Here is a 24,634-nt window from a genome sequence, read left to right on the forward strand (position 1 = left end):
GATTTAATGTATAACATGGTTACAATAGTTGATAACACGGTATTCTATCTAATAAAAGAGTAATATGCAAATTGACCGTCACTTCAACACAAGATGGCTGCCCCATGTGGACACACAAACCACAAGATGGCCAGCAGGGGAGGGCAGTTGGGGGGACCAGGCCTGCAGGGGAGGGCAGTTGGGGGAGACCAGGCCTGCAGGGGAGGGCAGTTGGGGAGGACCAGGCCTGCAGGGGAGGGCAGTTGGGGGAGACCAGGCCTGCAGGGGAGGGCAGTTGGGGGGGACCAGGACAGCAGGGGAGGGCAGTTGGGGGAGACCAGGCCTGCAGGGGAGGGCAGTTGGGGGAGACCAGGCCTACAGGGGAGGACAGTTAGGGAGGACCCAGGACTGCAGGGGAGGGTAGTTGGGGGGGACCAGGCCTGCAGGGGAGAGCAGTTGGGCAGTTGGGGGGAACCAGGCCTGCAGGGGAGGGAAGTTGGGGGCAACCAGGCCAGCAGGGGAGGGCAGTTAGGGGTGACCAGGCCTGCAGGGGCGGACAGTTAGGGGCAACCAGGTTGGCAGGGGTGGGCAGTTAGGGGTGACCAAGCCGGCAGGGGAGGGAAGTTAGGGGCAATCGGGCTGGCAGGGGAGCAGTTAGGCATTGATCAGGCTGGCAGGCAGAAGCGGTTAGGGGCAATCAGGCAGGAAGACAGGCGAATGGTTGGGAGCCAGCAGTCCTGGATTGTGAGAGGGATGTCTGACTGCCCTCGAGGGGTCCCATATTGGAGAGAGTGCAGGCTGGGCTGAGGGACACCCCCACCCCAGGGCATCTAGTTGTATAATATTTGCTTATAGAGTAGAACTTAGATTTCCTTACACACACACACACACACACACACACACACACACACACACACACGGTAAATATGTGAGGTGATGGATGTATTAATTAACTCAGTGGGGGGAATCCTTTCACAACACATGCTTGTATCAGATCATCATGTTTACTTTAAATATTTTACTATTTTATTTGTCAGTTATACCTCAGTAAAGCTGTGGGGAAAGAAACTAGAGAGTGGAAAACAAATGAAGATTTTGGAATGTGATCATCCTTCCTATATAATAAAAGGCTAATATGCAAATTGCCCCCTCGGGAGTTTGACCGACCGGGAGTTCCACAGCTCACTATGACATGCGCTGACCACCCAGGGGGCGGCATGGAATGAAGGAAGGCCCCGGCCGGCAGCCGGGGAAGGAAGGCCCCAATCAGCCCTGATCACCGGCCAGGCCTAGGGACCCTACCCGTGCATGAATTTCGTGTACCGGGCCTCTAGTTGGTTATAATAATGGAAGTATGATCTCAGCTATATGATCTATGCAGGAGAACTTTTGAAGTCACTTATACATAACTCTGAGTATCGAAACATATTACTTAGATCTAATGATTTCTGCTATTGGGAAAAATACCTCTTGGGTCCATTCAGTGAGACCCAATTAGGCAGTATCCAGAGCATTGTTTATCATGTCAGGAAAAGAAATCGTGTTTGAAAACTGCATTTCTCTTAGGTTCCTCAGAATGTCATTTAATGCATGCACTATACTAGTACATCAATGAGTAAAAGCATAAGCATAATTCATAGGATTGCCTACTTCCTTCCCAGCCAGTTTTCTCCCAGCTTTACATGTTGGGAACATCCCACGTATATAACATCAAAATTATTTTATCCAGTGTGGGGCCATGACATAAAATTGTTATGAAGCTTGTCACTTTCCCTCTGATTAAAATATTGCAGACATCTACTGTGTTTCGGTAAATACTTCTTTAACACATTGCAGACGGATCACGAGAATTCTCGCTTCATATTACACAGTGTCTTACGAAGTATCATACTTGAAAAAGATATTAGCTTGTAAGAACATGTAATAAATAACTTCAAAATGTGATAGGTATTTAATTTTAAAGTGCACCTTTAACATTTATGTAAAACGTTTTTTGTACTCCTTCAATAGAAACTTACCTGGCCACTGGGTAAAGCTAGCAATAAGACTACTGGTCCGCAATGTGTTAAAATTCAAGGGCAGACCTTATGCATATACACTAAGTCTAGTAATAAGTAGGACCTAAACTATAGGGTCGCTGAGGATGAAAGGCAATAATACATGTATATTGATAAGCCCAAAGTCTAGCAGTATGCCCCTCCATATAAATCAGCTATTCTACAATGGGTATGCAGTCAGCCTTTGTGGAAATGAATTCTGTGCTATAATACCCTACATTAAAATACTAATTGCAACATAAGAACAAGACTCTGTTGAGTCTTAAGAGTAGTGGAAAATAAGAGTAGGCATTCAGCTATATAGCTTACCAAATGTTTTTCATTTCACCGTAACACCTGTAAGCTTCTCCTTTTATAGTTGGTGTTCTGTATTTCTTTCATAGATTGTTGTCTGAAATCAATTTGCTTTTCCCAACATCTGACAAGTGAATGTACCCTGTGGAGTGGAAAAATCTTTAAAGATTTTTCTTTTATTAGCATATCTCAAGGATTTATCAGTCAAGAGCTTATATTTTTACCTGTGGATATTTTTCCCAGTTGCAAAATTAACTTTTTCCCAGTCATATCTACAACAGCTCAGTGGCAAGAATATGTAGTCAATAATTGGAGAACAAATGTGCCATACTCTCTGTTGTACAATGATTTTCAGTATAAATGTATGTGTACAAGGTAACATTTCTCTGGAACTCAATTAGATGAAAAAGTAACATTTTAAAAAGGTCATAAATTAGGGCTAATTTTTCTGATGATGTGCCTAAGGTTGACTTGGGCTACATAAGGCCAATTTATTATGTTTACACTGAAGTCCTCTTTGGCGGAGAGAACAAACGTGAATGATAGTTACTTTGATTACAGGGCCGAGAAGTGTAGACAAGTATATTCATTTTCTCCCACAAAGAGATGTGCCAGTTTTTAAAATATTTCACCCCTTTTGGTTTGGTAAGTAATACAGAACGCATGTATTTGAGACTTAAAAATTGAACTGAGACCTCAGAGCTCAGTTCATTTAAGAGTTTTACATCCTCCAGCGATGCTGCCTCCAGGGTCAGCACCATAATGACGGATGGCATTCTCATAGAAAGCAGGTCACCAGATGTGTGTGTGTGTGAAAAGTGAGCCAGTGGCTCTGTAACAGGGTGTACACACATAATAACGTCACACACCAACGGCAAGAAATTGTGTTTCCACAGCATGAAAATGATATACGGCCACCCGCTGGAAAGCAACGAAAACGCTCTATAACCAAAAACCCCAAAATCGGAGGTTTGCCTCTCATTCCCATCCAGCATGAGAAAAATGCCACCCAAGCCTGGAGAAATATCGAGGTAGGTTAGGATTTTATTCCGTTTATGTTAATTCTAGCATTTGTTTTCTTCGGTGTTACTGTGATTGAGTGCACTCATTAATTCATTGGCTTCAAAAAATCAGGAATAATCACTTTGAAAAGCATAAGAAAAATCACATCTGTCAAGAAAACATGAGAAATTCTATGGCATGTTTTTAAAATTGTTTATTATTTTTAACTTCTTTGAAATGATTAGTTTAATGATGCCATTGACTGTTAAATTTGCACAATACCTTGCTTATCTCTAAAGTAGCCGAGCTATTTGAAATATGTGTACAGAAGCTCTGATGGTAAAAATCAGTCTCAAATTATTCTTAGAGGTTTATTTCTGAAAATCTGAGAATGAGCCCATGGCAGCAGATGTCTGCTGAAGCCCTGGTCACTAGACTTTCTAGTGACATATTCAAGTTCCAGTGGTTTGGGAACCGATGGGGTGTCCCAGTTAATTTAAGGAACTACAAGATGACCTCTGAGCATCAAGAAAGAAGATTTGGCATTTTTTTCCTGAAAGCCGTGATTTGTTTCTCTTCTCACCTTGAGGGGCAGGGAGAGCAAAAGTGGCATCAACCTGGGCTTGAAGTGCAGGCTCTTCAGGAAAGGGTGGAGGCTGTTTACACTCAAAACTCCCTGCTCTGGGGCTAATGCACATTTCAGTGCCTCCATTGAGTCTCTCAGAGCAGAAAGAAACACATGTAAAAGATGGCCTTTCTTCTAGAAGCTAGGTTTGGAATTAAGCTGTTTGAATTTATTGCTTTCCAAACAGAAATATCTTTTGAAAGACTAAAGCTATTTTAATTTAGTGATCAGATTTTTAAAAATATTTGTCCATGCCTATCTTCCTGTGAACACTAATCACATTATAATATTATTCTTCTCTAAAAGATAGAAGCTTTGGAAATATTGGTTTATTACCTTTGTTGCCTACTTGGTCCTTTTGCACTAATGTAATCAAAGAGAAGAATAAGCCTCCAAGAAACCATGAGCTTGTTTCTCCTGCCATTCTGGGTAATAAACTGCCCTACAAAACTATGGATTCCTTAGCTAATCTAGAAGCTTAAAATTCCAAGGGTCACATTTCCCAGAAACCCTGGTTGGGAGACACAGGTTGAACAAGTGAAGTCAACATAGGGAGTGTATATGCCCTATAGTGACCCCAGCTTTTCCTGACATTGTCTTAGGATCAATATGGCCCAAAGCAAAAGCTATAGTATTGGTATTAAAATACATTAATCAGTACCAGTTAAGAATTTGGATGATAATCCTATCTAATAAAAGGGCAATATGCAAATTAACCATCACTCCATCACAAAAATGGCAGTGCCCATAGTGGCCGGGGCGCTGGATGCTGGTGGTGTCACCCCGGCGACGAGCCCCAGCGTCCCGTGCGCCCCGGCCCGCAGAGGGAGGGCGGGCGGACCTCTGGCCAGAGGCCGGCTTGGGCACGGGATGTTGGCATCATTGCAGGCCGGGCTGAGGGACCCTCCCCCCTGCCATGCACTAATTTTGTGCACCGGGCCTCTAGTTGAATATATAATTGTTACCTAATACAAAAATCTAAATTTCAGAGACAGTGTTTTTAGACATTGGGAGCTGAACTAAAACACTAAAGATATTGTTAAAAGCTTTTAAAACAACTCCATGAAATATTAATAGAAAATTAATGAGTAGTTAAACCCAAGATTTTTTTGTAAATTTAAGTGTGGTGATTTGGTGATTTAACGTATAGGCAAAGAGTGTTTAAAAATATTCCAACGTTGGGGGGAAAGTTGAAAGTTTAAAAAGCATTAAAACAAAATCAGTGAAAATTGAAAAATTTTCCTATGAACTATAAACCTCCCAGAAAAATAACAACCATAGGCAGTTAACTCTGACATTGGTCTTAGTAATATTTTTTTGAAATATCTCCTTGGGCAAGGGAAATGAAAGAGAAAAATAAACAAATGGGACTACATCAAACTAAAAAGGTTTTCACAGCAAAGGAAACAAATGAATAAAACAACCTATTGAATAGAAGATATTTGCCAGTGATACATCCAATTAGGGATTATTGTCCAAACTCATACAATTTAACACCAAAAAAACAATCCAATTAAAAAATGGGCATAGGGCCCGCTGCTGTTGCTCAGTGGCTGAGCATCTTCCCATGAACCAAGAGGTCTGGTCTGGGCACATGCCTGGGTGGTAGGGGCTCAATCTCCAGTAGGGGGCGTGCAGAGGCAGCCAATCAATGGTGTTTCTCATCTATGTTTCTATCTCTTAATCCCTCTCCCTTCCGATCTCTCTAAAAATTTTTTAAAAAAAAATCAATAAAACATTGAAAAAAAGAAATACTTAAAAACCATAAAATGGTCATAGAACCTGTATAGACATTTCTGCGAAGAAAACATACAGAAAGGTAATAGACATATGAAAAGATGCTAAACATCACTAATCATCAAGGAAATGCAAATTAAAGTCATGAGATATCATCTCACACTTGCCAGAATGGCTATCGTCAATAAGTCAACAAGTGTTGGCGAGGTTGTAGAGAAAAGGGAACCCTTGTGCACTGTTGGTGGGATTGTAAATTGGTGCAGCCACTATGGAAAACAGTATAGAGGTTTCTCAAAAAAAATTAAAAATAGAACCTATAAGCCAATGATTCCACTTCTGGACATTTATCTGAAGAAATCCAAAACACTAATTTGAAAGATATACACTGAGTGGCCAGATAATTATGATCTCTGAACACATAATAATCTGGCCACTTTTATTATATATTATCCTATATAATAAAAGGCTAATATGCAAATTGTCCCCTCGACCAGGAGTTCGACCAGCAGGCAGCTGGCCAACCGCCCATGTCCCCTCCCCCTGGCCAGGCTGGCCGGACCCCACCCATGCACAAGTTCATGCACCAGGCCTCTAATATATATATATATATATATATATATATGTGTATATATATATATATATATATATATATATATATATATATATATAATTTATTCACACTGAGTGGCCAGATTATTATGCGTTCAGAGATCATAATTGGCCACTCAGTGTATATATCCCTGTATTTGTTGCAGCGTTATTTACAATAGCCAAGATATTGAAGCAACCTGTGTGTCCATCAGCAGACAAAAGGATAAAGAAGATGCAGTACATATATATAATGGAACACTTATTAGTATTGAACACTATTACTCAGCCATAAAAAATAAGATCTTGTTTGCTACAATATGGATGGGCTTGGAGGGTATGCTAAGGGAAATAAGTCAGAGAAAGACAATACCATATGATGTCACTTATACGTGGACTCTGAAAGATACCTCACAAAATAAATGAACAAACAAAACAGAAGCAAGCTCATAGATACAGAGAACAAATTGATGGTTGCCAGACAGGAAGGGTGCTGGGAAGATAGGTGGAAAAGAAGGGATTAGAAGTGTGAAGTTGCCAGTTGATAAAAGCAGTCACAGGAATGTAAAGCACAGCAGAGGAAATATACTCAACACTTATAATAACTGCATGGTGCCAGGTGGGACTAGACTTACCGGGGTGATCACTTCATAAGGTATATAAATGTCTAATCACCATGTGCACCTGAAACAGTAATTGAGGGGAGGAAATTAAAAAGAAAGTGTACCTCTATATCATCGCAGGTATTGTGACAATGGATTTCCCGTGCCTGTAGGTCCTTATAGTTTACTGAATGAATGTGTACTCTAATCTACTGGTGTTTTTAAAAATATTTCTGTGGAATTCTAATATGTGGGAGGAAAGACTTCCCTTAATATTTTGGGAGGAGAGTAAAAACAACAACACAGAAAGAAGTTAGATTTCTCTGTCCTAATACTCCTCAGTGTCTTTAATGTGCTGTTATCTCGAAGAGGGGCTGAGGTACAGAGAGCATTTCCCCAACTCAGGGTCACAGAGATTTCCTTTTCTCTGGGTGCTGTGAGTATAACTGCAGATACACAGACGTGTCACATCCAAGCAGAAGGGAATCGTAAGAGGCAAGTTTGAAAAGACACTCGAATTAAATAACTACCCTGAAAGGCATCTTTGAAGTTCTGCGTTAAATGCACGTTCAAATGAATTTCCATGGTCTACATTTTAGTCCACATTGTAGCTCTCAGATCAGCATTTAAATTTAGGCAAGCCACTTGTGTCAAAATTAGACCCTAAATCCTAGAAATAAGCTGTAATATAAGAAGCATCAGCTTTTCTATGGAATGCATTTTTCAAACGTAAATTGCCAAGTCTGGCTTTTCCATGCAGTGTTTCATTTTACTCTAGAGTGCCAGGGGGGAGCTGGAGAAGCTGCGGCTCCATGAGAAGCGCGACCTGGAGCCTGGGGACAGCACCTTGAAGGACAGAGCCTCCATGGTGGCCCACTGCCTGGAGCACAGGGACGATAAACTGCGGCATCGAACCCGGAAGCATCGCAGTCTCTACTGCCTGGAGGACACAGAGGCTGAGGCTGAGTCCTTTCATGGGCCGCAGAAAGGCCCTAAAGGCTCAAAGATCCTGGGGAAGACCGAGGACAGGAACGGCAGAGCCACTCTGGACGCTGATAATAAGTTGCCGTCCCAGGTCATCAAAGAACTTAGCGTGGTTCTACAACGGTCAAGAACCCTTCCGAAAGAGTTACAGGGCGAGCAGATCTTGCAGAAAGAAATAAAATGACTTGGGGTTTTAAAAAATATATATATTGCGTACAATGTTTGTGTACAAATCAGAAAGCAAACCATAAGGTGGTTCATGGTTTGTGCCATTTGTCTAGCTGTATGTACGCATTTGAAGAGCATTTGGAAATATATATGTATATATGTGATAAGTGTAAGATTAACTTTATTTTGGTCTGAACAAAGCTTGTACAGCTCAACTGTATTAACCGTGTGTAAAAAAATCCTTGGGTTACTTTGAGTGGCCAACCTTTTAAAGTAGGTGTCTTTTAAGTGGCGTAATTTATGAACACAAAGATCCAACTGTACTGTATTGTATAAAATGCTGTTTAAATGAAGCTATGAAACTATGTGTAACACATTTTGCACTTTGAGGAACTTTGTATGTTAAGTTAGCACATGTTTTTAGGTTTACAGAGGGCCTACCTTAGGGGAAAGAAAGGGAAGTAAGTTGAAAATGGAGAGGGTTAATTTTAGTGGCTGCCTGTCAAACAGCACTGGGGTTTTAAAAAGAGGCAAGAAGTTACCAAGCACCCTAAAAACCGAGGAGGTTAAGATGTGTTGTGGTTCACTTTTGAGAAACGGCTTGTTAAGAAAATGTCTAGTGACTGAGTATTTCCCAAGAGTCTGGCTCAGCCAACACGCGTGTCTGATGGCACTGGCCACTCTTCGTCCGGGTGTGAGGGGACCAGCCACAGTCTGCACGCACTACATTCAGGTCTCTGTAGGTGGCTGCTGAGAGGAAACTTATGCTGCACAGGTGGCCTGGGCACAGGGCCTGGCGTGGACGCCATTTGCACTGTTGCTGTGGACAGGAACGCGGTTCTCAAAAGAGTTCCTGGCCATGGTTTTGGTACGAACACAGTTCATCATCGCAGTGTTTTGTTATTGTGGTTTTTTGTTATTGTACTATGTTTGCCCCCTTCTTGTTATTTTTAAGTGAGGTTGTAACGCGGTTCTCTCACTGTCAGAATTAACTGGAAGTATACAGCATGCGGCCGTCTGCGGTGGGAAGTAGGTGAACACAGCCCTATCTTTACATCCACTTCGGATCAGCTACTGAGTCGGTGATTCCCCCAGGGCCTGCAGTACTCATTATAGTTCATGGAAGGGGCAGCACTTAGAAGCAGTATCTTTAGAATTTTTCAGATCTGGCAAGTTTCCATGAAAACTTATTTTATGTAGTGATGCTTTATCCCTAGCATTTCTTTTTACTCCCCTCTACTTTTCAGGTGTCTTTACCAGAATTTGTATACAAAGGACCATACTTTGGTTCGTCTGATCACAGTACAGTAATATGCTGCCAAATGCTATGAGGTTCTTCACTGTAAAACACTGATCACTTATATTGGGTGGGGATACAATTGTTTGCCCTGGATATATATTTATTCTTTTAACCCAAATAGATTGGAATTTTTTTAAAGAAGAGAAAACTGCAGGTCAGTTTATAAAATAGATGGGCACCGCTGGGGAGCCTTTTGGTATTTTAGAAAAAAAAATCCAAACTAAACAATGATTCCTAATAAGTGATATTTATGTTATAAAGTAAGGAGGCATATGAAAATTAATGTTGGACAACGTTGGACAATGGGAACAATATCTGGAGTGTACTTGTCTTATCTGAATATTTTTGAAACTTGAGCTTCAAATCTAATAGCTTCTGTTTCATGTACAATGCTCTCCGTTTTTCCAAGTGTAAGATAAGGGCTAATGATATCTCATATATTTTGAGTAAAAATTAAAATTGTTTTACAAGTCCACCTGAGTGTGACTGTCTCTATTTTCAGAGTTGAAGGTTGTCATGAATTAAATAGATTGTCTTTCCTTTTTTCCCTCTTAAAAAAAATTGAATTTCATATATATTTAAAACTAGCTCATTCATTTTTTCATGTACATCAATACAAATATTGTTCTATTTTTAAATGATGAATATATGCAGACCTGACACAAACAGAATGATGGTACTCTAACTTTCATTTCTGTAGCCCTAAAAGTAATTACTAGACATTGGAATGGCCATATGATCCAGCAATTCCACTTTTGGTTATTCACCTGAAGAATATGAACACTACGCAAAAAGATATATGGACCCCTGTGTTAATTGCAGCATTCTTTATAATAGGATATGGAAACTACCTCGGTGTCCATTGAAGGGTGAGACAAACACATATACATACAGTATACATACAACGGAATGCTATTCAGACATAAAAAAAAATAAAATCCTGCCATTTGCAACAACATGGATGGACATTGAGGACAGGCTAAGTGAAATAAGACAGAGAAAGAGAAATACCATATGATATCACTTATGTGAGGTATCTACAAACAAACAAACCAAATTCATAGATATTGAGAATATATTGCTGGTTCCCAGAGGCAAGGGTTGGGAGTGGGCAAAATGGTGAAGAGGGTCAAAAGGTTGTAAAATAAATAAAGTAAGGGGATGTAATATAAAGCATGATGACTATCAATAATATTGTATTGCATATTTGAAAATTGCTAAGAGTAAATCATTAAAGTCATTGCAAGAGAAATTTTTGTAAATGTATAGAGACAGATATTAACTAGACTATTGTGGCATTTTGCAACATATACAAATATTGAATCATTATGTTGTATACCTGAAGCTAACATAATGTTATATGTCACTTATCTCTCAGTGAAAACAAAACATACATACATACATAAATGTAACCTTCCCCAATTCAGCTCAGTCGCTGATTGGATCAATGTCATCAGCCTCTTCTCTGCCAAAAGATAAAAAAGTGCATCCTTTCTAGGGAAAGATAAAATTATCTAGAATTTCAGCAAGTTTTTTTCACTATGGCATTTTTAAAAAAATCATTTAAAGAGACAGGAACCTGTGAAGAACAACAACAAAAAACAAAGAGAAAAAATATAAAATGAAAGAGATCTACAAGTGAACATGCTATTAGAATTATCAAACAAGGACTCAATGGCAGCTATGGTTAATATAATCAAGAAAAATAGAGGAAAAAGAAAATACAGGAAAAGTTGGATAATTCTGCCAGAGTATTAGAATCTAAAAATAAAATGGAAATTCTAGAGTTGAAAAATAAAATAACCTAAAAGTAAAAGGGTTTAATAAAATAATATACATGTGCCAATTAATGAATTAGAAGAAAGGATAAAACATATTAATTGTATATCTCCAACCAAACACAAGAAAACAAATAGATGATATGGCAGAAAGAGAATGTGGGACACTGAAAAGGTCTAACGTGATTTGATATCCAGGAGAGGAGAGAATAAATAGGGAGGAGGCAACATTAGGAGAGAGAATGATGAATTTTCCAAAACTGATAAGGGAGGTCAACCAACAGATACAGTAAGCTATCTAAACTCTGAGCAAGGGAAATCAAAGGGAACTGCTCATAGTAACACCAGAGGAAAACTGGAAAGGTGAAGAAGGAACTTTTAAAATTGGAGAATAAAGAAACACTAAATTTAAAGTAACAATATAATGATAGTGGCCTCTCACCATGGAGAAAAGTAAGGTGGCTGGTATAAGGCCGAATATATCAAATGCAAAATAACTAAACTCTTAAGTTAAAAGCAAACAACAACAAAACCTTATGTGTTTGCTGCTTCTAAGGACTCATCTATATATATAAAAAGCCAGTGACTGGAACGCCGTGATGACCGGAACAACTGGTCACTATGATGCCCACTGTGGCCAGTGAACCGGCCTGATCGTGGGTGGGGCTGGCTGGCCAACCTCCCTCAGCCCCTCCCCCCAGCCGGCCCCGCCCCCAACCGCCCCCCCCACCTCAATAGGGGGTGGGGCTGGCTGGCCAACCACCCATGGCCCTTCTCCCAAACCGCTGGCCCTTGATCAGCCCCCCCCACTGCATTTGGGGGTGAGGCTGGCTGGCCCCCTGCCCACAGACCCTCCCCACGGCTGGCCCCACCCCTGATCAGCCCCCCACAAACTCAGTCAGTCCGCAGCCCCTTCCCCAGCCAGCTCTCCCCCCGATTGGCCAACTCACACCAATCGGGGGTGAGGCTGGCTGGCCCTGTCCCCAAATGGCCTCCTCACCCCAACCAAGGGTGGGAACCACTGGCCAATCACCTGTGGCAGCCCCTCCCCCCAGCTGGCCTGGCTCTGATCAGGCCCTGATTGGGGCAGGCTGGCCAACCTCCCACCATCTCCTCCTCCCAACAGGCCCGGCCCCGATCTGCCCCGATTGGGGCCGGGTCAGCCGGACTCCACATGTGCATGAATTCGTGCACTGGGCCTCTAGCTAAATATAAAGATAGATGTTGAAAGCAAAAAGTTGAAGAAAAGATATACTATGAAGACAATTATCTCAAGAAAGCTAGTATCACAATACTAATATAAAGCAAAGTTGACTTGAAGGTAGGAAACATTGTATCATACAGAAGCATTTCTTATAAAGGAAGATATTATTAAATAAGATCCTTATATCTCCCATGAAAATTGCAATTCAAATATCAAAGACCGGGATCCAACTCACCGGGTAAGAAGATGTCATCTAAATAGGTGAGAACTCCATACACCATATTTCCTGGAACTGTTACGTGGATGACTACATTGCAGTCAGTCTGTAAGTCCTCTGCCGGCTACAATTTTTCCTTTTGGTGCTTGCTCTCACAAATAGAACCTACTTGGTCCAAGTCATGAGCAAGGATAAGAGATTATTACAATGATAAAGAGCCGTTGCACTGTTAACTTGTCCACTGACAGAAAATGCCTTAAACACCCTTTCTAATGGTTGTGCAAGATCTAGCTTGGGACCACCTGAACAAAGAGAATAATTAAGCTGGTTAACTCTTTTGAGGAAAAGCTTTGCCACCTAACAACTATTGAGACCATCTGAATGTAGAAATAAGCAATCACATTGGTGGTTGATGCTCTCTTCTTCCTGGACACTGAAGTGCTGTCATTGCCTTTAGAGAGTAAACACAGGTGATGCCCCAGTCCAGAAAGGTAAAAATTTCCATTTCAAAGATGGAGAAGACTGGATGCAACACAGAGCTATCAGCCATCACCAAAATCAGGAACTTTCATCTCATTTCTGTTGAATTCCTTTTATTTACAAGTCCCAGCAACATAAGGCAACACTTGCTTGAACAGTGCATCTGGACTTGATTCTAAATGTTGGATCCACTTACAGGTTCCCCATAGCTACCATTGGCGTGTACCCAGGGCTGTTTGATTTTGGAAGTGCTGACTACAACATAGATCAAACTCTGCAAGTGAACCTGGATCGAGTAAATTTGAATTAATCCTAATATTTTTTCATCATGTTCTGCCCAACTGCTCAATTACCTAATAGGAACAGGAATCCTTAATCCTTTTGTGAGATATATTTCTTCCTTGGCAAATGAACTTATTAATCTTTGCTTCCAAGGAATTGGTCTGGCTTGTGTTTTCATGTATATACTAGAGGCCTGGTGCATGAGATTTGTGCACTTGGGGTCCCTCAGCCTGGCCTGCGCCCTCTTGCAGTCCGGGAGCTGTCAGTCAGACATCCTTAGGGCTGCTACAGCGGAGGCGGGAGAGGCTCCTGTCACTGCCACTGCACTTGCCAGCTGTGAGCCTGGCTAAGGGCTTCTAGCTGAGCGGCACTCCCCCTGTGGGAGCACACTGACCACCAGGGGGCAGCTCCTGCATTGAGCGTCTGCCCCCTGGTGGTCAGTGCACGTCATGGTGACCAGTTGTTCCGCCGATCAGTCGACTTGCATATTAGCCTTTTATTATATAGGATTATTCTAAATATACACCAATTCTTTTTTAAAATATGTTTTCATTGTTTGTTGTTGTTTTATAGATAGCAGAAGGGAGATGGAGAAAGAAATAGAAAGAAAGATATGAGAGAGAAACCTCGATCGATTGAACCCATAACCTGGGCATGTGTCCTGACCAGGAATTGAACCAGTAACCTTTGCATGCACAGGATGATATTCAACCAACTGAGCCACACTAGCTAGGGCTATACACCAATTCTTGTCTCTCCATGAAATAAAATTATAAAATTACTTTACACAAGTAACCAGTAGAATGGTTTAGTCAGTAGTCTTATAACTGTATAGAGTTACCCAGTTGAATGAGGAAAGTAGACATCTAACTAATATTTAAGAACAAATTAAAAATTACACATTTGACATGCTAGATTAAATTTCTAGAAATGTGATGGTTTTATTAATATTTTACAAACAATGACTTTTTATTTTACTCTATCTCATGAAGAATGATGTGTGCACATAAGACAAACAATGCTACACACTCATTCCGGATAAGTCAGACGTCATCTAAAATTTTATAATTGTATTACAAAATTACCAGGATTGAGGCTTCTTTAGTGAAATAACTGAACCTAACATAGGGACAGATGGACATACGTCTATAGAGGTATTCAGTCACTTTTTAAAATATTTTAAATGTGCTCCCTTATACAACCAATATAATTCAAATACTAGAAAAATTTAAATCATTTCTATCAGTGGACTGTTCAAATGACAACACCAGACGTTACTGCATATTTTAAAAGATAATCTGCTCATCAAAGTCATTAAACTTTACTAATAAATTCCCGGTAATACACATTTTAAATTGTTACTGCAAAACAAATTCCTGGCCTCACATGTAATCAGTCATAAAACACCCTAGAAGTAGCCCACAGGCCCTTAGGGGATTTTCTCTCATGCCTCAGAGAGAAGTGGGTAATAAGTATTTCTTGGATGACTGCATAGATATGAGCAGTCACCCCCTACACTTAGTTCAAATTATTTCCAAATCTTGATGTTTATCTGATAGTTTGTGGTAATGGTGTAATAGTTTCTGTTTAGTGTTATTTTGTATATTCATTAGTGTATTTTGCCTTTTCACCTTTTTTATTTGCTTTTTTTATCCCTTTGTTACTGGTACTTAAATGTCAAATTGGGACTCTTTCATTTTTTCTATTATAAACATAATTTTATAGCAGAAGTCCAGTTCTGGTGTCCCTCAATTCTGATAAAATTCATTTTCAATCATTGTTTGTGAGAGGCATATTTTTATAAATTCCCTACTGTACTTCCCAAATAATTAGATTATTATTTAACTGCTTCTAGGAAGGAGTACTTGAAACATACATCCTGTGTAGCAAAAATTCTATTGCTTTTTCTACTTACTAATAATAGAAAACAAAAAGTCTGACACTGCAATAATGTTGCTAATGTGTCCCATTTTTAGAATAATAGAGCAATAAGTTATTATTAAATGCCAATCGCTTGTAGTCATAAAATATTTCCCAGGCTCCTCCTCTCTGGTCCAGACATAGAGAATTTGGAGATATAAAACAGTAAATATTAAGCCTATTGCAGATGAGTATTTCAGTTGCTGCTGTGAAGTTCTGGAGGATTAAAACCCTTTAGGAAGTTAGAGCCTACACGTTTCAATAGTCATAGTGATGTGTTTTACTGGTGAAAGTGATATATTGAGCATTTACAATGTACAGGCATGAGCAAAGCATACGTAACTTGAAGGACAGTTTCAAGGAAAAGAATGACAGATGATTTATTCAAAACATGTGGCATTCTGCTAGTCATACTCCTGAACAGTTAGTGAAGGTGAGTTCCTTCCTCAATCATTCTGTTGTTCTTCTATTCACTCTTATTCCACTTAACACATATGTACCTTGTACCTACTATATACCTTGTACCTACTATATACCTGGTATTGAGCTGGTTAGTAATTTCATAGTTGAATCTAAATTTGTTAGATACTCAACTAGGTGAAGAACAAGCAACGTGACTGTGGTTCATCCACAATGCAGATAACTTGCCAGCTCTCTGCAATTTGATGGACGTTGCCTAACGTTCCACTCATTCTCCAAGTAGACACAGCCTTCCTTTAAATAATTTTTACCTTAAAAACTCTTTAGTTTTTACTCAACTATGTGAGAGATGCATACGTATTTTACAACTACAATTAGAAATAGTTTCTTTTAACCACAGAAACATTATTTATTTATTTTAATATATTTTATTGATTTTTTTACAGAGAGGAAGGGAGAGGGATAGAGAGCCAGAAACATTGATGAGAGAGAAACATCAATCAGCTGCCTCCTGCACACCCCCTACTGGGTATGTGCCCGCAACCAAGGTACATGCCCTTGATCGGAATCGAACCTGGGACCCTTCAGTCCGCAGGCAGACGCTCTATCTGCTGAGCCAAACCAGTTAGGGCCCAGAGAAACATTATTAATGTCTTTGGAAAATAGATGCCCAGCAGTTGAATATATGATAATTCCTTTTTCCTTAGTCAATCACATTAAGAAATGTGCCGCATTATAGTGGGAAAATAGCATAAGAGTTGATAAAGACTAACTGGAACATTAAGCAAACATAATTAGTCTGGAAGGTCTATGATAGGCATGGAAGTTCTCGCTAAATAATTGGGAGAACACTACATGGAGAACCCCACAGGAAGAACTTTATGTCTATAATAAAGCTCTAAGGTTCTAACTTCCCCTTCCCTTTTCTTCCTTTTCCCTTCTATAAATCCCCCCACCCCCCAGCACAGAGGCTAGAGTGTGCACGTGGCTTGCCATGTCTGCATGCACAGGGTTGTAACCCTTTTTCACCAATTATTCCTTCTTGGTGATAAAACACCTAGTCCATATTAATTTTCAGTTAACAGAGTAGTTAAAGGGTTCTGAACATCAATTTCCAATGTGTGTGGAAGCGGAGGGCATTCCACACCCTCAAGAAGTTCTCAGACACCAGCTGGGTGTCCTACAATTCAGCTCATTTTTGACACTGTCTACTCACAGATAGCACCATACCCCACAGGTTGACCACAAACTGTCCCCACCTCTCTCTTCAGATGCCAGTTGCAAGCCCAGGTTATCTCCTGTGTTTCTGATGGACCAGTTATAGAGAGGAGGTTCCAACAACCCCCTTCCTTGGGTATGACTTGCTACAGCAGCTCACAATACTCAGAGGCATTTTTTACTTACTGGTTACCCATCCTATATAATAAAAGGCTAATATGCAAATTGACCAAACAGCAGAACAACCGGTCGCTCTGACATGCACTGACCACCAGGGGGCAGATGCTCAAGCAGGAGCTGCCCCCTGGTAGTCAGTGCACTCCCACAGGAGGAGCACTGCTCAGCCAGAAGCCGGGCTCACGGCTGGTGAGCACAGCGGTGGTGGTGGGAGCCTCTCCCGCCTCCGTAGCAGCACTAAGTATGTCTGACTGACGGCTCACGGGAGTGGGCCTAAGCCATCAGTCGGACATCCCCCAATGGCTCCCGGACTGCAAGAGGGTGCAGGCCGGGCTGAGGGACCCTCTGAGTGCACGAATTTCGTACACCGGGCCTCTAGTTTATTACAAAAGGATATATCTGAGGAACCACCAGATGGAAGAGATGCACAGGGCGAGGTATGGGCAAAGAGCAGGAGCTTCCATGCCCACTCCCAGTGGCCACTCTCACCAAAGCTGCATATTGAATCGTGTTTACTGACCCAGAAGCTCTCCTTTGGGGCTTTTATAGAGGCTCATTGCATAGGCATGATTGGTTACATCATTGGCTGCTGGTGACCGAACTCACCCTCCAGCCCTCTCCCTTCCCAGGGGTGAGACCTGAAAGTTCCAACTCTAATCACATGGTTGGTTCCACTACCATCCAGCCCCCAACCTTAGGGGCTTCCCAAAAGTCCCCTCATGGATAACAACAATAATATGACAAAAAAATACCATTATAGCTCTCGTCACAGGAAATTTCAAAGGTTTTAGGAGCGCTGTTTCAGAAACAAGGACCAAGACCAACTATATACTTTTATTATCAATCACAGTATCAAAGCTGTTGTCTTAAGTGGGGACTGAGATAGACTGGGATGATAATGGGAAAAGTTTATGGAGTGAATGAATGGATGTATCTTAATAGAGGTCTAGGCCAGGAGTCCTCAAACTTTTTAAACAGGGGGCCAGGCCAGTTCACTGTCCCTCAGACCGTTGGAGGGCCGGACTATAGTTTTAAAAAAAAAACTATGAACAAATTCCTATGCGCACTGCAGGCCCGGGACGAGTCGGCTGCTAAGCAGGACAGGCAGCGGCACCGGGCGGGCTGGATAAATGTCCTCGGCGGGCCGCATGTGGCCCGCGGGCCATAGTTTGAGGACGCCTGGTCTGGGCTATTGAGAGGATGCTCCAACATAGCTAGTTTATGTTCTGTATCTTGATAGAGGCTACTAAGACGTATGTGTTTATCAAAACTTGGGGAATGTACACTTAAAATATGTGCTTTTTATTTTACATAATTTTATATAAAAACTGCATGCTAAAGTATTTAAGGAAGTTGTTGAGAGGTTTGCAGTTTACTTCTGAAAGGTAGAAAAAAGGATTAATTCATGGATGAACAGAAAGAAGAACAGATAGCATGACAGCAAAATGTTAATGGTGGAATCTAGGTGAGGGATTTAGGGGTATTCACTAAAAAGTTTTCGAATTTTTGTCATGTTCCAATGTTTGCATAATAAAGCATTGGAAGGAAAAAATACAGCATTAAGGATGCGTGTAATTTATTCACTGTCTAGCATTTTTAATGATTACAAAAGTATTCAGGGCTGAATTAAATTATATTTAATTTCAATACTGCTTTTTTATATGTACCTAATGTTCATAATAGTGAATGCTGTTCCCTGCATATGTTCCTTTTAGAACTCAATTAACATTGATTTGTCCACTGTTACAGACTACATTAACACTAACAACTTAGAATAAATTAGTGTTTGCTCTTTATGAATAAGTTCAATAACTTGCTTTCATTCTGACTTCCTTTCCAATGTGTTCTAATTAAAAGCTAGCAACGTTTGTGTTTTCTGGCAATTTTATTTTTACATTCATATTCAAATTACTACAATTCTGAAATGTATATTTTTCCTAATAAATGTCAGATTTTATTGTTATTTCTATTTAAGTGTTCAATGAGTATTTAGATGTTCAACATTCAACTTTTTAAAAAATTTAATAGTTCAAGCTTTAACATGCCCTATTTTGTCATGTATAAACTTTTCTAGTAGGTAGCATTGGGTAGTAGTCCAGACCATGCTTAGATTAATTGAAAGTATCGTAAGAGTGTATAAAAACTATCTGAATTTATTCTTACTCCAAAAATCTTTATTCACATTTAACATGTAGATTGGCCAGGATATGCTCACCTGGTCTTCATTAGTCCTATATCACATGCAGTATTTGAATTTCCTGAAGAAAAGAGGAGAGGCCCTGGCCAGGTAGCTCAGTCGGTTAGAACATTGTCCCTATACACCAAGGTTGTGGGTTTCATCCCTGGTCAGGGCACATGCAAGAAATAACCAATGAATGCAAAAAGAAGTGGAGTAACAAATCTCTCTCTCTCTCTCTCTCTCTCTCTCTCTCTCTCTCTCTCTCTCAATTGATAAATAAAACAATTTTTAAAAGGAAAAGAGGAGAGTTTTACAATGTGGAAGAGTCAGCAGTTAAGCTTGTATTATATTGCAGTTCATACTTGATCTGTTTAAGTAGATTTATAAGTACTCATTTTAACTAAATAAACTCTTAGAAAAGGACACTTTGTTTAAGAGATTTCTAAAAGAGCAGGCAAGGAAGGAGGAAGAAAGAAAAAAGAAACGATGAACTGTATAGAATGAAAGCAGTTACTAATAATGTGAACATAAGAGAAAATGACAAAACCAGCTTACCTTCCTGACTACAAAATTGGAGCCCTTCACAGCCTCATTATCCAATAAAGATGACCCTCTAAAGTGATTTGACCAAAAGTCACCCAGATTGTCGTCATTAAGGAGCCTATTTGAAATTGCACCCACTGTCATCAATGGTGAACTCCGCCGTAAAGGAATTACATGGACTGTGATGGTAACTAATACCATGGAACCGTCATGACAGCGAGACTTTCCAAACATGGAGAAAATGAAGACAAATCTCTGCAATGTTTCAAAGGGATTTTAAAGTAATTTGATACTGATTGTACTTTACAAGATCTTACCAACCTAAATGATAAATGTTTAGAAGTCTTTTTTGAGTGAAAGACATTAAAAAAAGAATTGAACAAAGATTTGTTCTTTCTGTAGTACAGGGGTGGAGTATCACATGAAAAATGAATGTAACTTCATTTAATTAATAATTGTCAGAAGAGTTAAACAAGTGAATTAGGGGAGGCATAGTATTTAATTAGATAAAAATCCCCATATTTGAACTATGTCCCAATTTATGGTATTTTCTAGATGTTACATCAGCAATGAAATTCATAAAGAACTACTTTTTTGTGTGATCCACTAAAGTCATGGTCGGCAAACTGCGGCTTGCGAGCCACATGTGGCTCTTTGGCCCCTTGAGTGTGGCTCTTCCACAAAAATACCACGGCCTGGGCGAATCTATTTTGAAGAAGTGGCGTTAGAAGAAGTTTAAGTTTAAAAAATTTGGCTCTCAAAAGAAATTTCAATTGTTGTACTGTTGATATTTGGCTCTGTTGACTAATGAGTTTGCTGACCACTGCACTAAAGAAAAGTACGGGGGAGAAAACAGATTTTCAATGAAGTCTATCATGAAATCAATGTTTATTTGAAACACCTGCTGAAGTGATGCTGCTCCTTGGTTAGAGGGAAGAGAGAATTCCAGGGTGAGAAATCCATTCCATCCCACTCGGAGACAAGTTTGGGCGGCAGAATGTGTTGTTTTAAGCTAATTGTCTCATTTTATGAGAGAATTCCAAAGAACTAGTGCAATGTTACCTTTACACTAATTTTATACTAACTGGCTAAACCTGAAAGTGAACATTTCTGACTAACTTTACCAGATGTGAGTTTCAAGTGATATGATTTTGACTATCTGATGCAAGCACACTACCTAGAGACTGGCTTCAGATATCCTATGATAGAACCTACAGGACCCCAGGCAGGGACTTCTGAAATATATCAATGTCTTGTCAATCTCCAGAACCAAGTGCAAGGGGGTCCTTTCTAGGCATGGAAACAAGTCTCAGGTCATCTGCTCTGCAGCTTCCATGAAGTACACCCTGGATAAATCGGGTTAATAAGTAAATGAATAAATGAATTAACAATTGAATAACTTACAATTTCAGATACAATCCAAAAATGCTACTGCCTCCTCTCCACTAACTTTGTTTTTAACATGCATGTTAATTCTAAGAAGAGCAATGTAACTGTGAAGAAAATGTCAAAGATAAACCCTATACTAAGGTAACATATTTATGTATATACTAGAGGCCTGATGCATGAAATTTGTGCAAGGGGCTGGGTCCTTGCGACCCTGGCTGCCTCACGGCCCTGTGGCCCTGCGGCCCTGCCCACTGGTCGTTCCAGAAGGTCATTCTGCTGTCTGGTCTAATTAGCATATTAGCTCTTTATTATATGGGATCTGTCTCAACTCAAATAAAATAGCAAGCATTATATTCTCCATCCAGTGGCTTCTTGTAAATCTCTCTACACTGAAAAGTGTTCCTTTTCTTTTCAACTCTCTTTAATGGGCATTTCTTGAGCTCCTAGCATCTCCAAGGTTATGCATTAGTTTCATACATCCGACCTCGTCATTTCAATTACAGCCGAATACCAGTCCGTGAGGCCAAGCCAAAGCTTTGAAATATTAAGATTTAATCCTTAAAGTATTTCTAAATAGCTGAATGCATAAATCCTGAAATAGGACATGCACCCTTAAAACAATTGCAGGAAGTTGTAGCAGTTTTACTCCCTAAGAAAAGGCCTAATCGGGGACACAAGTGCAGCCTCTCCTTAGATGCCTGTGGCCATGGTTTTCAACAAGGCCTGGGATTCATTAGGAAGTCTGTTTCCAGAATAAGGATAGCAGTTTGCCAGCCGCTTTTGTGTTCTTCAGAAGGATTTTCCCCAGAGGACTTACTTTCATAAAAAATGATGGAACAGCTCGGGCAGTGTGGCTCAGTGGTTGAGCATCAGCCTATGAACCAGAAGGTCACACAATCCCATTCCTGGTCAGGGCACATGCCAGGGTTTCAGGCTTGATCCCCAATGTGGGGTGTGCAGGAGGCAGTCAATTGATGATTCTCATCATTGATGGTTCTATCCCTTTCTCCCTCTTCCTTCCTCTCTGAAATCAATAAAAATATATTTTAAAAAATGATGAAACACACTGTTTTTAGAAAAGCAAATATTTTAGTTAATAGGAAGAGTCAGGGAAAAATGTTTAATTTTAAGTAAATTTAAGATTACTTTATCACTATTGAAAACAAGGGTGACTATAGTTAATACCTCATAGAATATTTGAAAGTTGCTAAGAGAATAGACCTTAAATGTCCTCATCACAAAGTAAAATAATTTGGAACAGTTTGTGGTGGATGTTAACTACACTTACTGTGGTGAGCATTTTGCAATATGCACAGATATTGAATCTTTATGCTATACACCTGAAATTAATGTGATATGTCAATTATACCTCAATTTAAAAATTAAAATAAATTTTAAAAAGCTATAATATGCAAAGGATCAAAACATTTAAAAAATCTGTTTTATAATTGTGTTTTCTTGGGTATATTTTCCACTGTGCATTACCCTCATGTGCCCAGGTAACTATTTTTGCAAAAGGAAAGTTGAATAGCACAGTTTATTCTGTGTGAAAGGGTAAGACCATGAGAGAACTGGTTACAGGTCAAACATGTCTACACTAATAAAAGAGAAAGATGCAAATTGACCGTACCATCACAACACCCACCAGCCAATCAGGAGTGAGTATACAAATTAACCCAACAAAGATGGCGGGTTAATTTGCATGTGCAGGCATTGAAGAGAAGGTATAGAAAGCTTATGACAGAGGGACCAAATTTTAGTGGGAAGTTTCCATTTTCTATAAATGATACCAGAAGAATCATGAGCAATTTGTTAGCTTGAGCAAAGAATGTTCCAGTAACACATTTGAAATCTCAGAGGTGATAAACAGTTTCATCATTACAGTAGTACTCTTCAATTCTTTATTTTTTTATTTTACACTTCTAGCAGTAAAAACCTTGTGAACATGCAGTGCCAATAGCTAGTTAACTCTTCTCCCCCTCTCTAGTTTATTGCCTATATACATTTATTATTTACATTATAAAACATGTATTATGCTTCAACAAAAATAGGCATTAATAAAAGATGAGATAAAAATATGATTCTAGGGCTCTAGTGTTTTCTTTTCACATAGCAATATATTAGCTGGCACACCCCAAAGATTAATGCATCTTGAAAGGAAAATCATTGCAATAGAGAATCCGAAAGATTGATGTGTCTGAAGCTTAGTAAGCAATGATGGGAGGATAAAGCTGAGGGACAGGTAGGCAGCGGCATGCAGGGTCCTGACACACAATTAAATCTTTTCAGTTTTTTTCTCTAGTTCACTTAGACAATAATGAAAGGTTTAGAGCAACCCATTTCCAAACATATCGAGCTACCAGGTGGAGGATGAATTGGATAGGGACAAGAGTCAAATGAAAGAATATTATGATAATTTAGGAAAAAATGTTGCAGACTTAGATTAGACAGTTAGGAGCTGAGGTGGAAAAAATGTGATTAGACATATATTTTAAAGGTAGATTTGTCTGGCCTTAATTATGATGTGAATAAAAATGTGTCATTTATCTAATAAGGAATGTGTGAGTCAAAGCAGGGATTAGACCAGGGGTGGGCAAACTTTTTGACTCGAGGGCCACAATGGGTTCTTAAACTGGACTGGAGGGCCGGAACAAAAGCATGGATGGAGTGTTTGTGTGAACTAATATAAATTCAAAGTAAAGGAGCAGAGGGGAGAGCAAGAGAACCGGATAGAACAGCCGGATCCGGCCCGCGGGCCGTAGTTTGCCCACGACTGGATTAGACTGTGATAGCAGTAGAGAAACAGGGAGAGGCAAGACCTGGCCAAAGAACCTAACTCCTATTTTGGAAATGGATGCTTTCCTAGTATGATATATTCAAGCTCATAGATATATAGTAATATGGTGGTTGCCTGAGGCAGGAGGCTAGGGATTGAGCCATATGGATGAAGGGGGTCAAAGGTACAAATTTCCAGTCATAAAATAAGTCATGGGCATGTTATGTACAGCATGGTGACTATACTTAATACTATTGTATTTCATATTTGAAAGTAGTTAGAATAGTGGATCTTGAAAATTCTCATCATAAGAAAAATACTTGTAAAGGCGTATGTTGGAGATATTATGTGTTTTGTTCTAGACATTCACAGTAAAGGAGTATCTCAATAAAACAAATTGTAGTATTTTTGCTGCTGGTGGTGCTGGTGGTGGGGGGGGGGGGTGGCCGGGGGAGTCCTGCCTTCAATTTGTAAAAAATAATGCAATATCTGTGAAACACAAAAAAGCAAAGCACAGGGAAAGGAGGTATGTCTGTAACTATGTATGGTGATAATTTAAACTGGACTTGTGATCATTTTGCAATATTGAGTCATTACATTGTTTTCCTGAAACTAATACTATATTATGTCAATTATACCTCAATTGAAAAAAGAGTATGGGTATGATGTCAGCCTGGAAATAGGAATAAGGTTTTCAGGCTCAGCACTTAGGCCA

General features: G+C 39.9%; 1 protein-coding gene across 6 annotated transcripts in view; it reads left to right on the forward strand.

Annotated features, from left to right (window-relative positions):
• ARAP2 (ArfGAP with RhoGAP domain, ankyrin repeat and PH domain 2) overlaps window positions 1-9,809 on the forward strand; it is a 173,699-nt gene extending 163,890 nt beyond the window's left edge. For 5 of the 6 annotated variants that reach the window (XM_080650295.1, XM_080650297.1, XM_080650298.1 and 2 more), the window contains 2 exons: window positions 3,227-3,361; window positions 7,663-9,809. In XM_080650295.1, coding sequence (XP_080506421.1) covers window positions 3,227-3,361; window positions 7,663-8,052 — 525 coding nt within the window. In that variant the 3' untranslated portion in view covers window positions 8,053-9,809. The remainder of the gene's footprint in view (window positions 1-3,226; window positions 3,362-7,662) is intronic. The other variant, XM_080650300.1, reaches the window with a different exon arrangement.
• The last annotated feature ends 14,825 nt before the right edge of the window (window positions 9,810-24,634 follow it).

This window comes from Plecotus auritus (genome assembly GCF_963455305.1).
Source record: "Plecotus auritus genome assembly, chromosome: 1".
Taxonomy (NCBI): Eukaryota; Metazoa; Chordata; class Mammalia; order Chiroptera; family Vespertilionidae; genus Plecotus; species Plecotus auritus.